This window comes from Eumetopias jubatus, unplaced genomic scaffold (genome assembly GCF_037043125.1).
Source record: "Eumetopias jubatus isolate StellerSeaLion01/CBP00866 unplaced genomic scaffold, mEumJub1_p1.0 scaffold_11, whole genome shotgun sequence".
Taxonomy (NCBI): domain Eukaryota; kingdom Metazoa; phylum Chordata; class Mammalia; order Carnivora; family Otariidae; genus Eumetopias; species Eumetopias jubatus.
This window is the reverse complement of record NW_028274817.1, coordinates 89,257,975-89,274,995: the sequence shown is the minus strand read 5'-3', so window position 1 is coordinate 89,274,995 and position 17,021 is coordinate 89,257,975. Positions and strand designations below refer to the sequence as shown.

Genomic DNA, 17,021 nt, shown 5'->3' with positions numbered 1-17,021 from the left:
TATACAGAGAAATCTCAAAAGACTTTGGCTATTGTCATTATTAAATTCGCTTTTGAATTGAACCACCAGGGGCCTTAAGGCCCACGTGTGTTTGGTTCAACGTGAGAGCCTAAACTATTGGTGACTATGAATTACGATTTTTCTTTTTTTTTTTTAAAGATTTTATTTATTTGACAGAGAGCGACACAGCGAGAGAGGGCACACAAGCAGGCAGAGAGGCAGAGGGAGAGGGAGACGCAGGCTTCCCGCGGAGCAGGGAGCCCGATGTGGAGCTCGATCCCAGGACCCTGGGATCATGACCTGAGCCCAAGGCAGGCGCTTAAGGACTGAGCCACCCAGGCGCCCCACGATTTCTTTTTCTTGGTTCGCACGTGACCAGACACTGTCTGTGGCAGCGGTCCTTAATATTTGCTGACTTAAAAAAAAAAGGGGGAAACGGTAAATGTCAGCAGTAAAAGGTGCCAGGCCACTCAGCAGCGCTTTTGCTCGGAGTTTTGTGTGGCACCTGTGTGTTGAAAGATGAAATGCGTAAATAACTAAGTTCTCCCACCGAACTCCAGGCTTACCTTCTCTACAACTCAGTACTGGTGGGAATCTTCCCTCGCTGTGTTTGAAAACAATAATCACTTATAGGACTTTGGGCCAGTTCTATGGTTGCTCCTGAGTTAGTCATAGTTACGGACCATCTGACAATTTTAATACAATAATGACGCTCTACAAAAAGGCTTTATACTCTCCATGAAGTTACTGCCTTGAATTTATTCAGCGATGTCCTTCAAGGTTTTGAGAAGGCATTCAAAGCATTCTCCGTGGCAGCATCTCCGACCACCTTGACCTCAGGGAGTTCCAATTTGCTTACTGTCTCATGCATAAAAATATCAGACACATGGCACCTCCCTGTGCACCTAGGAGAATTTTTATTTTTATTTTTTAAAGATTTTATTTATTTGACAGCTTGAGAGAGAGAGAGAGAGAGAGAGAGCATAAGAGGTGGGGAGGGCAAAGGGGGAGAGAGGAGAGGGAGAAGCAGGCTCCCTGCTGAGCAGGGATCCCAGTGAGGGGCTCGATCCCAGGACCCCAGGGTCACAACCCGAGCCGAAAGCAGACGCTTAATGGACTGAGCCACCCAGGCGCCCCCAGGAGAATTTTTAAAATGTGATTCAAAAAAGCTGGTTTGCCATGAGGGAGCAAAATCCATAGAAGGAATATCATTCTGTTTTACTTCCAAGTTCTTTGTGATGCCAGATATTTGAGGTTGCCAGCCTAAGGGAAGTTAACCTGTGTCATGATGTAGGATTTATGTTGTAGGAGCCAGGCATATGTTTGGTACAGGTTTTTAAAAAACTGAAGATGTGTGAGAAATGGCGACACAAATACACGGAATCTGCTGACCTTTGAGGTCTGTGCTACTCAGTATGGTAGCCACGAGCCGTATGTAGCTATTGAGCATTTTGTATATGCCGCAAGTCCAAGTTGAGATGTGCTAGAAGTATACAATACACACCAGGTGTCAGAGGCTTAGTACAAAAAAAAGAATGGAAAATACCACATTAATCACATTTTATATTGACTACATGCTGAGAGATGACACTATTTTGAATATGTTGGCTTAAATAAAATTATTAAAATTAATTTCACCTCTCTCGTTACTTTTCAATATGGTTACTAGAAACTTTAAATGGCATGTGGCACAGCTATTTCCATTGTGCAGTGCTGTTTTAAGCTATTTTGGTGAGTATTCCCAGATTTCACATATATGTCAAAAAGAAAAAAATTAATGTATTTTGGTTCTCTGAACTTAGGTTGCTTAGAGATTAGTAAACTCTGACATGCTCACTGTCTCCTGAGGGTTCTAGAGGAACAGAAGCATTACCACTTAGTAACCTGAAGGGAAGGGCCTCGACTGGGTTTAATAATAACATCGGCCCATATGCCAGGACCTAAAGAAATCAGAGGAGAGCTGAAGGAAACAGAGAAGGTAAACACAACCAGGAAAGAAAATATTATTCTCTCTCTTCTATTATCTATTTGCTCTTGTTTGTCTGGGCATGTGAGTTTAGTTGCAGCCAAATGCCGATGGCCTAGCCTATTAAGAATACAGGACACAAATAAAGAAGGCAAGAAGCCTGCATTTAAAAGGAGGAAGAGTTATAGTTCAGTGTATAAGGAGCCTGTAAAAATATTTCCAGGATGAATGTATTGGCCTGGTTCTCTTCAGATAGGAATTTGTATAGCTTCATCCTCCGTGGTGCCCTTGCCATTCAAATTCTTCCTTGGTACTAAGAATCCACACAATCATTAGAGAAGTTTTTCAAAAGGAAAGTAAATAGACTCTAGCCTTCCTAGCAAAACATTCTTAGGGCGCCTGGGTGGCTCAGTTGGTTAAGCGACTGCCTTCGGCTCAGGTCATGATCCTGGAGTCCTGGGATCGAGTCCCGCATCGGGCTCCCTGCTCAGCAGGGAGTCTGCTTCCCTCTCTGACCCTCCCTCCTCTCATGTGCTCTCTCTCTCTCTCATTCTCTCTCTCAAATAAATAAATAAATAAATAAAATCTTAAAAAAAAAAAAAAACATTCTTAGTAACTTCAGTGTATCAAAGCAGCCTTACTGGTGGGGATAAGGTTAATCAGTATCTTCTGTTAGCATCTTTTCTTTCAAAGCTCAAAGCACTAAAAGCAAGGACAAATACCTTTCTTTTGCAAATGGAGAAATCAAGGCACAAAAGCATAAAGACCATGGCCAAGGTGGCACAAAAGGTCAACAATGAAGTGTGTGTGTGTGTGTGTGTGTGTGTGTGTGTGTGTGTGTGTGTGTGTGTGTGTGTGTGTGTCAGGCACTGGGAAAATTCTGCAGCCCACTAATAACAGGATAAGAGCCTTTGACATTCTGCATTCAAACAGCTGTTTTGGGATCTAGACTGTCTAAACTCAAAGGGTTGAAGCTCAGTCACTAAGCCCAGCTGGAAGCAGTTTGGTCATTGTTAATAGATATATAACCCGGGAGATTGCTGCTGGGCAGATGTGAGTCACAGAGTCAGACCTCTTCTCATAGTCCATGAGCTCTCAAAAGTAGAGTCTGTGTCTAATTACATCTTTAAAAATAAAAATGAGAGGAGCTCTTTATAAAAAAAGTTCCAGCAGTATTAAAAAAATTCAAAGAAGCAGGAAACAAATTATCTCAAATTACGCCCTCCAGGTTAAAAAACAGCTATAACATTTGGTGCCTGACATTCCAGACCCTTTTATAAGCATCTACAAGACAGAAAGATGGATGGATGGGTGGATGGATGGATGGCTGGCTGGCTGCCTGGCTGGGTGGGTCGATGGATGGATGGGTGGGTGGATGGGTGGATGGGTGGATGGATAGATGGATGGATAAATGCACAAATGGATGACTGACAGAGGTAGAAAGGAAACAAAAAAGAAAGGCAAGGAGGAAGGAAGGAAAGCGGGAGGTAGGGAGGAAGGAAGGGGGGCAAAGAAAGAAATGCAAGTATCTGAGGATCAAATCATACTATATTTACTATTTTTAATGACCTAAATGTATTCAAATTTAATGGAAGAAACACAGACAGAAGTGAACTGAAGGAAGTACTCAATTTCATATAAACGTTGCATAACCCTAAGAAACACTGGTTCCTGAAAGACCCCTGTAGCAGAAAGTGAAAAGATCATAAAAAGCATTAAGCGATCTGAATGTGTTTTTTTTTATTGGCTCCAAGTTTGATTTTGGTATAGACTGATTCCATGCTATGAAAGATGTCACTAGCACTCAATTTGCTTATATTTCTTCTCACCTTCCTCACATTCTGATTTTATAGATTACATCATTTTTTTTTCCTTTTTTTTTTTTTTTAACCACATAAAGGTTGTTTTAAAAATATAGGCCAGGAGCGCCTGAGTGGCAAAGTCGGTTAAACATCTGACTCTTGGTTTTGGCTCAGGTCATGATCTTGGGGTCATGAGACTGAGCCCCACATAGGGCTCTGTGCTCAGGGCAGAGGTTGCTTGAGATTCTCTGCCTTTGCCCCTCCCGACCCCACTCCTGTGCTCTCGCTCTCTCCCAAATAAATAAGTAAAAATAAATAAATAAAAATAAAAATACACTCTGTAGTATATTCTGTACTACAAACATAATTCTTCCAATTCTTTATATTTAAATTTTTATTTAAATGTATTTACTGTTCAAAAACAGTTTCACCAAGGCTTATCCACTCTTGAGTTCTCTGACTCCTCATCTGATGACACTTTGAAGTGGAGTGCTGTTATGACCAAATTTTAAATTGTGTGCCATTGGGTGAAACAGGGGATGGGGATTAAGGAGGGCACTTGTGATGAGCATTGGGTGATGTATGGAAGTGCTGAATCACTATATCGTACACCTGAAACTAATATAACACTGTATACTAACTAACTGGAATGAAAATGAAAACTTAAAAATAAATAAATAAATAGGGTGCCATTGGCTTAGCGGACAGGGTGCAGGTGGCCAGGAAAGAGATGTCACAGGATTAAGAGGCAGAGAAAGTGGGAACGCATTGGCAAAACTGTTGTCTGGATAATTTGAAAGGCACACTAAGTACTTACCAGCCTTGGCACTCTAAGGGAAATTGTTGAAGAGTTTGTGATCGCTGGCTTTTATGTGTAATACATTAGCTTTCAGCAACAGTTGAGCTCTGGGACTGAGCAGCCAGGATTAGAAAGCTAAAGTTTTCCTTGCCATCAATTCTCAAATTTTATGATCTAAGGCTGCTCTCTTTTCTGGTTTGATTGTGGCGTGGAAATCCTTTTTTTTTTTTTTCTGTATTTTATTTAGTCATTTTTGGGGGGGGAGCTAATTTCCTTTTATATTGAGAGGGGAATCTTTGATCTCACAAATCTGACACTGGCTGTAGCCCAAACTGTCTCAGATTCAATTACTTAGCCCACTGCCTTGCATACTAGTGACCTGTGTTAGATGCTCAATACACGTTGAATGATTTGGATAGAGTATGAATGCCTCATTGAAAGTATCTGACTGGAAAAATAGCCACTATATTACAGAGTGTTCTTACAACAGAATATTATATATCTGTTCAAAATGGGACCTATAAAGAACTTTTTTTTTAAACAAAGGACTTTTAATGACATTGGAGAGTATCTGTGAAATATTCATGCGTGAAAAAGTAGACCTAAAAAACCTTTTTTAATATGAAAAGTATAAAAATAGGAATCCAAGAATGTTAAATATAAACAAAATATGCTCTGTGTGTGAATGTGTATGTGTGTGTGTGTGTGTATGTGGGTAATCCTGAAGTACACACAATGGGACACTATTCATCCTATTTTCAAACAGGGTTTGACAAAGTTTCATCAGGAAAGAGAGGAGGATACAGGGCTTGGGAAGGAGCCAGGGTGATAACTGTAGTCAACTGCAGAACATTTTAAGGAAAGGAAAATCTTGAACTGGATTTTTCCAAGATGCGAGCGTGTAAGTTTGCAAGGAAGGAGGGCGGGCAGGCAAACCAAGTACTGGGGCTCAGAAGGAAATGACGGAAAGCCTCTCATCCAGGGGACAGCAAGGTCAGTGTATTCTTGGCACCCAAAGACCTTAGTTCATGCTCTGACCCCATCGCTTCCCGCCCTCTGCAATCAATCTCTTTAGGCTTTATGTTCTTGCCTGTGAAATGAGACTAAAACTTCTAGTTCACAACCAAGTAACTCACAAATAAGATATTATGTGTAAAAGCACTTGCTTGGTAGGATCCAGATGTCCATACTGCAGTAGTGTTACTATTGTTATCATTTCCTGGTTGTTGCAAAGGCCAGGAAAAAGGCGAGGGCTCTGTGAGCAACAGACTCGGAATCCATGTGTAAGCCTTTCCGCGGGCTGATGCCAAGGGGGTGGCAAGGTGGGCCAACACATTTCAGGTCGTCTTGTACTTCCTGTCAATCCCTTGGTACCCGCAGGCTGCCAAAGCTCTCTGTTCTGTTACCTGGTTGTCCTTATTGGCCACCATGCTTTGGTGAGCTGGGACCCTTTCACTGCATCTTCTTTTTTTTTTTTTAAAGATTTTACTTATTTATTTGTGTGCGAGAGGAAGAGCACAAGCGGTGGGGGGGTGGGGGGCGTGAGGAGGAGCAGAGGGAGAAGGAGAAGCAGACTCCCTACTGGGCAGGGAGCCCGACTAGGGGCTCAATCCCAGGACCCTGAGATCAGGAGATGCAGGGTTCGATCCCAGGACCCTGAGATCAGGACTTGAGCCGAAGGCAGACACTTGACCGACTGAGCCAACCAAGCACCCCCTTTCACTGCATCTTCTTTGGACCACTTGGCCGCACCCCATGATGACATGGTATAGGGGCTGTCAAATCTGGCACAAGGCTGAAGCTGAAGGCCTATTTCCTTTAGTGAATTTCACCACTGTAACTGAATTCTATACATTCTCTGCCCTCCGCCTTCCGTGTGATTTAAAACGAACTCTGTGCTGCCCACAACTCTAGCCACTGTTAAGTGTATCCAGATGTTTGTATGTGTGTGTCCACACATAGAGAATAGGCTTACTGATTTTATCATAAATTAAGTTCCAAATGGAAACCTCAAAGGCCTAGAATAAATTCATCTCCTATCCCAAAATATTGCTCCAAATCCAGCTGTTGAAGGCATAATTTTCAGCAAATTATTACATGTCAAAAAGCTGCCTGTGTTTTCTAAAGAACACAAATGAGCACTTCGGTTTCTAGAATAACCTAAGATTCAGAATGATCCCTAGACAAATGGGTTTTACTCGCTGAAGAGGAAATTACTATCCTCCACACTAAAAAAAAAAAAAAAAAACAAAAACAAAAAACCTCCTACAATGATAAGAGATATTTATTTCCAACAAATAAGAAATGTCGTGGAATGTGGGTGGGAGGGGAAGAGAAGGTTCACGAAGCCCATCTCGACTAGGGCAGACTCCCGGAGCCAGTGAGCTCTGCGTGGCATGTGTGACGTTCCTGTGAAATGGGCAGCTGTTCCTGGGCAAAATGCAAGTGTTTGTCTAACCTGTTCCCGGGGACTTCTATCATCACGAGAGAAGCAAGTGCACCCTGGACGCTTCCCTGGACTAACAGGACTGGAGGCAGTGGTGTGGGGAAAGAAATTTTAAGAGCCTGAAAAAGACCAGACACCTCTGATTTGCTCATTTCTGGGAGATGCTGAGGTCCTGCGTGAAAAACGCAATTATAATTTGAATATTTTGTGTCTTGATATCTGGGCTCTCATTCTGTTGCCATTCCCTATTTTAGTATATGTGCTGCCGAAGCGAGCACCTGTTGCCATTCCCTAATACAGAGAGCAAGTTCAGCACCTGTGATCTCTTTCACGAAATTCACAGAACAGATCTTGTCGCTAGAGACCTAGTTTCCACTCTCTGCCTTTGACAGGCCTTTGGTGTACTGGATTTTCAGCTGGATTTCGGAGTTCTCAACAAGTGGAGGTGGTGAGCCAAATGGTACCTCCTCCATGAGGTTGTGTGAGCAAAGGCAGTCGTCGTAGCAGGAACAAGCTGGCAATATATTTGAGGGAGGTCTCCTCATTCACATGCCTCTTCGAGCACGGAGGCTGACCACATCCAGACACACAAGGGACTTTGACAATGAGCTTGGCTTCTGACTGCCAGGAAGCACACTAAGACCAGAGTATCTTTTTTTTCCCCCTCAGTTTCTCCAGATAGCTGAAGTTGGTAAATGATTATCAGTGTGAAGTTGGGCTAAAGCAGTTTCATGTTTGACTAGACTCTGGTTCCATAGTTCAGACTCATAAAAGCTTCCGAAACAGAGAAACTCTATTTGCCGCTAGCCTAACTTGTACCGAACTTCAAAAATTTTCACCACTTTCAAGGGAAGAACCCAAGAGAATAAAACACAAATGAGAGAACAACCACACACAAACACACACACACACTAGATGAAAGAGAAAGAGGTGTAAATCAAAATATAGTGAAGTTCCTTCAGTTTTCACTTGTCGTCTTTTTCTTTTTAATTATGGGATAGTCCCTGAAAGAGAACAATGTTTCCAAGTCACTTCCAAGGCACCTAAACAGCTGCCTTCTAAATCATACTAGCAGAAATTAGCACGACTATTTGCAAAACAGATGAACAATTTCAGGACTGTGAAGCTCTAACGGAGGTACCACAGATTTCAGAAGTGAGGAAAACACCTTCCAAATTAATAAAGATTTGAGCTGAAGTGATCACTTTTCCCACCAATAATGAAATCCCAATGTAGCTTGGTATCACATCTTTTATTCACGAACGAGGCTTTGGAAAACCACACCGTAGCAACATAAGACAGATCTATGGTAGCACTAAAAATGAATGCCACTCAGCAGTAATAAACATTTCTGACAGATCGGAGGCAGACAGGAAAGAGACCCCGCATATCACAGCACACACCAGGGGTTTCTGGATGCTTGTTATGCCGGCATGAGCACACCCCATCTATCAGCCGACTGTTCCTTCTACAACTACCAGGGCCCTGGTGATACTGGGATTCATCATTTCTTAAGAAAGACACCCTTTGGGGCGCTCAGTCATTAATCGTCTGCCTTCGGCTCAGGTTATGGTCCCAGGGTCCTGGGATTGAGCCCCGCATCGGGCTCCCGGCTCGGCGGGAAGCCTGCTTCTTCCTCTCCCACTCCCCCTGCTTGTGTTCCCTCTCTCTCTTTCTGTCAAATAAATAAATAAAATCTTAAGAAAAAAAGAAAAGAAAGGAAGACACTCTTCCTTTGGAGAGCTAGCCCATTGGGAGCTGCCGGTCCCTCCTCCTTTTATGAGTAGCTTCCCCCCACACACACAGTTTCAGTTCCAACCAGCCTATTCTAGCTCCTCAGCCTAATGTTATTAAATCTGCCCATAAAACTCTGTCTTCCATTAACAACCATGTAAAACATTAAAAAGCAGATTTCTTGAGTAGGCTGATTTGAAGAGCAGGATCTGACAATACGGTAAGTGGCATACATGATACTCTCAGGTTTTGGCTTAAGAAATACACGTGCGGGGGCGGCTGGGTGGATCAGTCGGTGAAGCGTCCACCTTCAGCTCAGATCATGATCTCAGGGTCCTGGGATCGAGTCCCACATCAGGCTCTCTGCTCAGCGGGGAGTCTGCTTCTCCCTCTGTGCTCTTTCTCTCTCTCAACTCAAATAAATAAATAAAATCTTAAAAAAAGTACACGTGGGGTTGCTGATGAAACAAGGCATGAATATACTATATGTTTGCATGAACCACAGTTTGTGCTTGGCAGTAGTCATTGAAATAGGCAATAGAGAGTAACCTCCATATGCCTACAGGACTGCCTACCATGACAGAGGAGACAAATTTCTGAACTTCTTAGGCATCAGGTCTCTATCACTATTTATGATCTGGATTTGACCACGGGAGGTCAAATTAGCACCTCTATCGAGACTGAAAAAGACCTATATTTCATAGCCTCATTAGTGTTTCAGTTGTCTTGGCAGTGAGAATTAATTACAGAATAAGTCAGTATGTCAAATATATCTCTATATATACGTATGTATCCGATATTTTTTAAGTGTACTAATATTTCTCATTTCCTCCAGTAGAGGTCAGAAGATAGCAATAGAGAAATATGAAAATCTATGAAGCAAGAGAGTATTTTCGAGTGATTTTCTCTAGGATTATGGAAGGATCTTTAAATTGCTTTTCTTTACCCACCTTTTCTAATTATATTTTTCCTTTTGTAGTCATTAAAAAGCAATGGCATTTATCTGAAATTTTATAAGGAGCACTGACGGCATAATGTATTTACCCGGTATCAAGTCAGAGATACTGCTTAATTATTTGTATTTTTTTTTCTTAGCTGCACATAGACTATTTGAAATCATCTAAGAAAGCGGCACATGTGGCCATCACTCTGAAAAATTATTTCAGTGTAACATCATTTCTGCAGTTGATGACTGCGAGCAATCTCTTTCAAACAAGGAACTTAATGTCAGCCGTAAGATTACCAGAAGAACAAAGCATCCTGGGCATAGCTTCTGACTGCCAAGAAACCCAGCACACACAAAGACAGAGACATGAATATAATCTCTAGTCATTTCCTTTGTCTGGAAAAACCTAAAAGAGATCCTAGTGTTCTGGATCAGTCTCTGAAAGTCTTCCATATCAGGACAAGGAAGACAAAGAAATCGCGGTCAACGTGACCTTCATTTAAAAGCAAGGAATCCAATGAAAGATGTTTATTAAGCTTGTTGATTGATGTTCAAGAAATTGCACTATTGCCATGCTACACTTTCACTTCTAATTCATGTGTCTCTTTTTCTGCTAGACACAGATGGAAGCAAGGTGCAAAGGCTTATAAAACAAAATCTGAAGGTCAACCAAAACATTTATGTATAAATTAAGGAAATCTTTTACCCCCATTGAACCAAATTAGATAGGTGTTTATTTCTGTTTTATTAAATGACTCATAATGTACAGTCTGCTTTTTGTCCTTCTTGATATTATCACTCACAAATTATATAAGGGTGTCAACTTTGTTAATGTAAATCCAAATTGACTGCTGCTAGTTACTTCTGTCTTCTAAAGGGATGATTTCTACCAGTGAGGAGTATGTCTCTGTACTGCTCATTTCTACCTGCAAAGGCAAGTATGGAAGAGAGGAAAAGCTGAAGTTCAAAAGACAGGAAAAGCTGAAGTTCACTTCCCTGCCAGTTCTCTGTGGGACTCCAGGGTTGGACCCAGAGTAGGTGACTCTTTGCTTGTCAGAGAACAGTGACTTTTTGGACCAAGACGATGATTCTGGGAAAAGAAGGACCTGGGAGATTTGAGAGGAGTCTGAAGACAGCAACACAGTGGGTGACTTGGATGCACAGAGAAGTGAGGCCAGTGAGAAATCCTCAGGGGGCTCATTGGTCTAAGAGCTTATTAGAGTAAGAATGTCCAATATTCAATTCTAAGCTATTTGTGTTTCTGCAATTAACCCCCGCCCCCACACCCCTCCCCCGCCATTGCTCAAAACTTCGATCAGGTCTGTTGCATGCAAATGCTTGGGATGGTCTGAAGACAATCAAGATAAAGATGTGAATTTGAACACAGGTTGGCAGGGAGCAAAGGGAAGATAAGAGTCACAGGCTGTAAGATGTGAATGAGCATAGATTTCATGGAAGCAGGAACCATGAGCCACAAATGATCATGGGAATGGTAGACCCAGTAAACTCACAGAAATTTTGGGGAGATCAATGGAGCTTCCCCACAAAAGATGGACTCTGGGGCTTGAGCCACTTTTATGTTAATCTCCAAAGAACAGTAATATTAGATGATATATAGGATACAATGACAAAATTTCAAAATATTATGTTAGGCATATTAGGCATACTACAAATACTTTTCATAATATGAAGTCTAGGGCCGTATTTATAAAACTGTACACAGGTTTTTGTATCACAAAAAGAGCCCAGGTATTTAAATAGAGGTATTTAAGAAATCAATCACAGACATCTTTTTCTCTATTGGTTTTGTTAAACTTTTTGCCAAACGGGCAATGCCACTTTATCAATAACCTTCCTAAATAGGTTAGAATTCCCACCTAGCTCCCCTTTGATGACAATGAAAACATTCTCGGAATGGTTGAAACACACTTATGAAGTACATGTGCATCATTCAGGAATGAAGTAGATTCTCTGAGCGAAGGATCTGGAATTCATATATGGAAAGACCTATAGAGAAGTCTTCAAATCCTTCAAAGGTTGGCCCAGGCTTACCTTTACGTGGTAGATGAGACGCTCTACCTCATTCACTTTGTAGGTCTCCAGTCCTAGCTCCTTGGCTAATCTTAAGATACGATTCTGAGTTGGCCCAACATAAGATCCTCCAAGGTCCACATATTTAACCTTTTGGTTCTGTTTTCCCACAGAAAAAAAAAAAAAAATATTTTTGAAAATATTCTTCCTAAGATAAAAAAAAGAGAGAGAGAGCTCTGAAATAAGCAAATTGTCATGTCATGGGTTATAGACACACCTTGAAGTGTATCCATGGAAAATGGGATTCTGTTTTCAATGGTACTTCCTTCACGTGACTTAGTTATTAAACCATTCTTTAAAGCAAATTGGACTGAAAACTTTAAATACGCAACAGACTTCTGAACCCCATCACTTACAACATATATCACATCATGGTTTGGTTTTTGTAAGCTACGAATTATCGATGAATTTCTCTTTATTTGGTACTTCTGGTTAATTCTGAGATGCTTAATGCTGGAGAAAACCAAGAAAGGAAATGATCACTTCTTATGTGATTAATCCAGACGTTTGAAAGAAAGAATTAGGCAACATTTGGCCATAATTTGAACCTTTGAAATTGCTCTTATATGTTCATAAGCAAGTTTTCTATATGGTTACAAATTGGCTTCACTTCCAATGACTAAGGACCGATCTTTGAAGAAGGGACTAGAAAAGCTCCCTATGTCTGAAGGTGTCCAAGCATAACCAGATACCTATTAGTCAGGGACACCATAGAAGGCCCTCCTTTTCTGTTGTTGTTTGTTTGTCATCTAGCTGCCCTGCCCAACCCGCCCCCCCAAAGGTAACAGAAGTTTCGCAAAGGTGGGAATCTTTATTTTATTCACTGATGTATTCTAAACACCTCTTTATTAGTGCAATAATTCATCCGGGAAGTGCCAAGCATCATGAGGTAAGCAAAGAGACAGAAGAAAACGTTGGAAAGGGTAGCAAATTGAGAGAGAGGCTGTGGAGAATGTTTCAAAGTAATTTCCACTCTCTTAATAAAGAGTCAAATGAAATTCAAGACTTTTAGAAAAGAAAATACTCAGCTTCAGTCTCACATTTCTTTATCCCCATCCTTAGTGTCTTACCCTGATTGTGTAAGTCCTGCCTCCCACCCGGTCCCGGGCTTCCAGAACAACCACATTCAGGCCGGAGTCATGCAGAAGCTTGGCCGCTGCCATGCCTGGGGGGAAAACACAATAAGAAATCACAATCAAACACAGCACAGGGACTCCAGATAAGGGCCTCACGTTAACCCCAATGAGAAAAGTCCGTGTTGGCTCACTTACATGGCCTACTGTTACCTTCACCGTACAGGTGGCTAGGGTTTCTCAGTAAAGGCTCAGATTCCAAGTCTGGGAAAGCAACTGCTATTTCTAGCAAGAACAAAAGGGATTTCATCTCTGGTAAATGTCTCAAACCTTAAAAACATCTTCGGTTACTATATCAACACATCTATCTCTAAGGACTAAGTTGCATGACTATGTGTCTGACAACACAAATAAAAATACAAGGCCACACTTCAGAGAAATGTATAAGCCCGAATAGGCACCAGACCAAATGTAGCCATTGACTTCATTCTCCAGGTAAATCTGGGAAAAAAACCCACCATTAAGTCAGGGGGAGACTAGGCCTTCAAAGCATTTGAGAGGACCTAGAATTGACTGCTAAATTCTGTGTCAACATGAACTTTTGGAAGTCGGTGTAAAGTTTCAAAACCAAAGACATAAAATTTCAACCCACTCTATGTTCTAGTTCTCCATGGGACCGTCACCGAAGAATGAAATGACTCAGTGCATTCACTCAATTATGACTGTAGGCAAAAATACTTAATGAATGCCGGAACCACCCCGAATTACATTCTTTAAAAGAAACACAGCTTTATTGAGGAAAATTTACATACGACAAACTTTACTCAATGAGTTCAATGAGTTATTTTTTGTTTTGTTTTAAGATTTTATTTATTTGACAGAGAGAGACACAGCGAGAGAGGGAACACAAGCAGGGGGAGTGGGAGAGGGAGAAGCAGGCTTCCCGCCGAGCAGGGAGCCCGATGCGGGGCTCGATCCCAGAACCCTGGGACCATGACCCGAGCCGAAGGCAGACGCTTAACGACTGAGCCACCCAGGCGCCCTGAGTTCAGTGAGTTTTGACAAAGTACAAACCTTACTGTAGAGTCCATATATGTCTTTTTTGGTATAAGCACATCCTAGGTGAAGTTTTTTACCCCAGAGATCTTAAAACCCTGCATTTTCGAAACGACTCTTACAGAGTTCAGTAAGATGGTTCTCTTAGGAAAGACAGGAAAACTCTGGTACTCTCACCATGATGACTGGATTTCCTCAGTTCTAATTACTTTCATCATTTGCCTCATGACAGCAAACAAAATCAAGGAAATGCCAAGACGCTGGGCCTTATAGACAAATGAAACAGCTTCTATCTTGTCTTTCAAAAATAATAGTTCTGGGATTTTTAGACCCCCCCCTCCAAGTGCAAAGAAAAAGAAAAAGAAAGAGTCCATAAAAAAAAAAAGGAGCTAATACTCATCGAGTGCTCACTACATTTGAGACGCTATTCTAAGTGTTTTAATATACTAATAACTCAATGAACTCTCACCACAACCCATTGAGAAAAGGCACTACTGATCTTCCCCTTTGACGGCCAAGGAGACTGAAACACGCAAGGTCTCACAAGGAGCTTCACTCCAGGGTCAGAGTTCATAAACCATGCATACTGCTTTCCACAGGGACTCAGAGCCATCATCTTCACAGATCGCATCTCTCACTTTCTGCTACAGGGGGAAATTACATTTTCAAAAGATCTTTTTCACTTTATTTGGCTCAGTGTGTTTTTAAAACACACTTGTATCTTGCGGTTTGATAAGCATCCGTCTAACAGAAAATAGGAGCCCACCGCAAAAGCCAAGGCTTTGTTCGCTGTCTATCAGCGATCCTAAAAGAGGAAACCCACTTTTTAAAAGAGGCGGATCTGACATTTCATTATTTGAGTTCATCTGTCTCTCCAAGCCCTGTCCTTGGAGGCCGGGCAGGGGCTTTGAGGTGGTGGCAGGGTAAGGGTCCTGAAGTCCCCGGCCATCCACACACAGTGTGCACAGCATTGCACAACCCATCATTTGGAAAGATAAGGTTCGGATTTTTAACTCCAGTGTCAATTTTATCTCCACGAGGGAAAAAAAAGGAGAAAATATTTCTATTTATCTATTTTTTGAACATTTCTATTTAGATTCAAAACTGTAGACAATTCAATGCCATTTCTGTTATCAAGCATCAGTTCGACAAATGAAATATGAAATAACATGCAGCCATAGTAACCGCCGTTATCGGGGAATTCAGATGGACCCGCTAACACGCTGAAGCTTAAACAAAGGGATTCAGAATGAAATACAACATCACTCATGCACAGTAGCATTTTCTAGTCCACGAAAGGCACTGTCTTTTGGTCTGTGCAGTTACCCAATAGTATCTGATGTTAAACATGAACAGTTATTAAAACAAGCCAGGGTCTTATCAAACCATTCAATAGAGACTTCTCCGTGCCCAGGTGCCTTAAAAAGTCCTACACAGAAAACTACAAAAATATCTTTAAATAGGGCAAAATGACACTACGTGTTTGGAAATACCTTACAATTGGTCTAATATTCACGGGGTGGGGGGTGGTGAGCGGTGTTCAATTGCTTGTTGGGACATCAACGGGCAAAAACTGATTTGAAAAATAACTGGTCCGGTCCATGTATGGGGGGTTTAAGGAAGTCACTGCAGTTTAGAAGGAGGAAACTTCAGGGAACCTAAGAAACTGAGGATCATTTGGTAGACTTGGGAGTCCAGTCAGGAGGTGATTAAGATTAAGGGGAGCCTTCGGCTCAGGTCATGATCCCGGGGTCCTGGGATCAAGCGCCGCATCAGGTTCCCTGCTCAGTGGGGAGTCTGCTTCTCCTTCTCCCTCTGCCCGCCCCCAACACTCATGCTCTCTCTCTTTCTCTCTCTCTCATATAAATAAATAAAATCTTAAAAAAAAAAAAAGATTAAGAAGTAGCTCGCCAGAGGTTCCTCACTGATGACTGGGGGAAGGATGATGGTTTAACCGATGGAAGAATAAGCAAATACTGAACTCCACAGAGCCACCCCAGCTTACAACAGGGTTATTTCTCAAGAGTTCGTTCCTCTGCCAGTTGCTGGGAACTTTTTTTTTCCATTTTGCCATGGAACAAAAATAGGAGGGATGATGCATTCTCTGGGAAGTCTGGGAATTTTACAATGCAATACTAGGGTGAAAAAAAGAAAAGAAAAAAGAAACCAACCCCAGATCAGAAAGTAGCAGACATACGTTTGCCTAAAAAACACTAGACGTGACTGGTACTGTTTAAACACTCATGCAATCATTTCCAGACACAAGTGAAAAAACAACAGCAGTTTTTAAAAAAAGAAAATATTCACAGTAGTGACAGCCACCATCGTAAAGCATCGAGCACTTGGTTTGTTCTGGGTGAAACGCTTTCCAAGCAAAGCTCATTGGGTCTTCACCATGTGGGGAGGTATTATTATCCTCATTTTAAAAAGAAAAGAAAAATGGGGGTTTAGAGACATTCACTGACTTGCCCTTGATTACACACTCAGTAAATGACAGGGTCAGAGCTCAGCCCCAAACCTGAACTCTTCGCTACTAACCTTGGACCAAAGAGGAAAAATTAAAAATACAATAACCTTATTACCCTGATTGATGCAAAATATCTTAAAACATTCTGCTATCATGGGCGCCTGGGTGGCTCAGTCGGTTAAGCGTCTGCCTTCAGCTCGGGTCGTGATCCCAGGGTCCCGGAATCGAGCCCCACATCGGGCTCCCTGCTCAGCTGGGAGCCTGCTTCTCCCTCTGCCTGCCGCTCCCCCTGTTTGTGTTCTCTCTTAAAAAAACCAAAACGAAAACAAACAAACAAAAAAAACATTCTACTTTCCATCTAAACACAGGACCCTTAAAGTGTCAGTTTTTCTCTTCAATGGATATTTAACTTTGGTAACCAATTGAGGAGCGAACTTCGAATCACTTTGTACTTTTAAAAAGTTAATTAAACTGGTGCTTGACATGCAGGATCAATTAATATTTCACAAACGAATTACCATTGGCACATTCGGTGACAGCCCCTCTGTGCCCCCGAAAGGCCCCTGATAAGATCATCTCATTTGACTCCAGATGGTGCAGTGGCTACAGTATTTTGGCTCAAAGAGTCTTCCTTGGATGAA

The 17,021-nt window shown here is 41.8% G+C and overlaps 1 protein-coding gene across 1 annotated transcript in view; it reads right to left on the bottom strand.

Moving 5' to 3' along the window:
* The window catches only part of MAOB (monoamine oxidase B), a 68,826-nt gene extending 55,659 nt beyond the window's left edge, over positions 1 to 13,167 (bottom strand). The window contains exons 1-3 of the mRNA XM_088028571.1: positions 13,071 to 13,167; positions 12,855 to 12,949; positions 11,746 to 11,883 (exon numbers count right to left, since the gene is read on the bottom strand). Coding sequence (XP_087884697.1) covers positions 11,746 to 11,883; positions 12,855 to 12,949; positions 13,071 to 13,167 — 330 coding nt within the window. The remainder of the gene's footprint in view (positions 1 to 11,745; positions 11,884 to 12,854; positions 12,950 to 13,070) is intronic.
* Between the last annotated feature and the right edge of the window lie 3,854 nt (positions 13,168 to 17,021).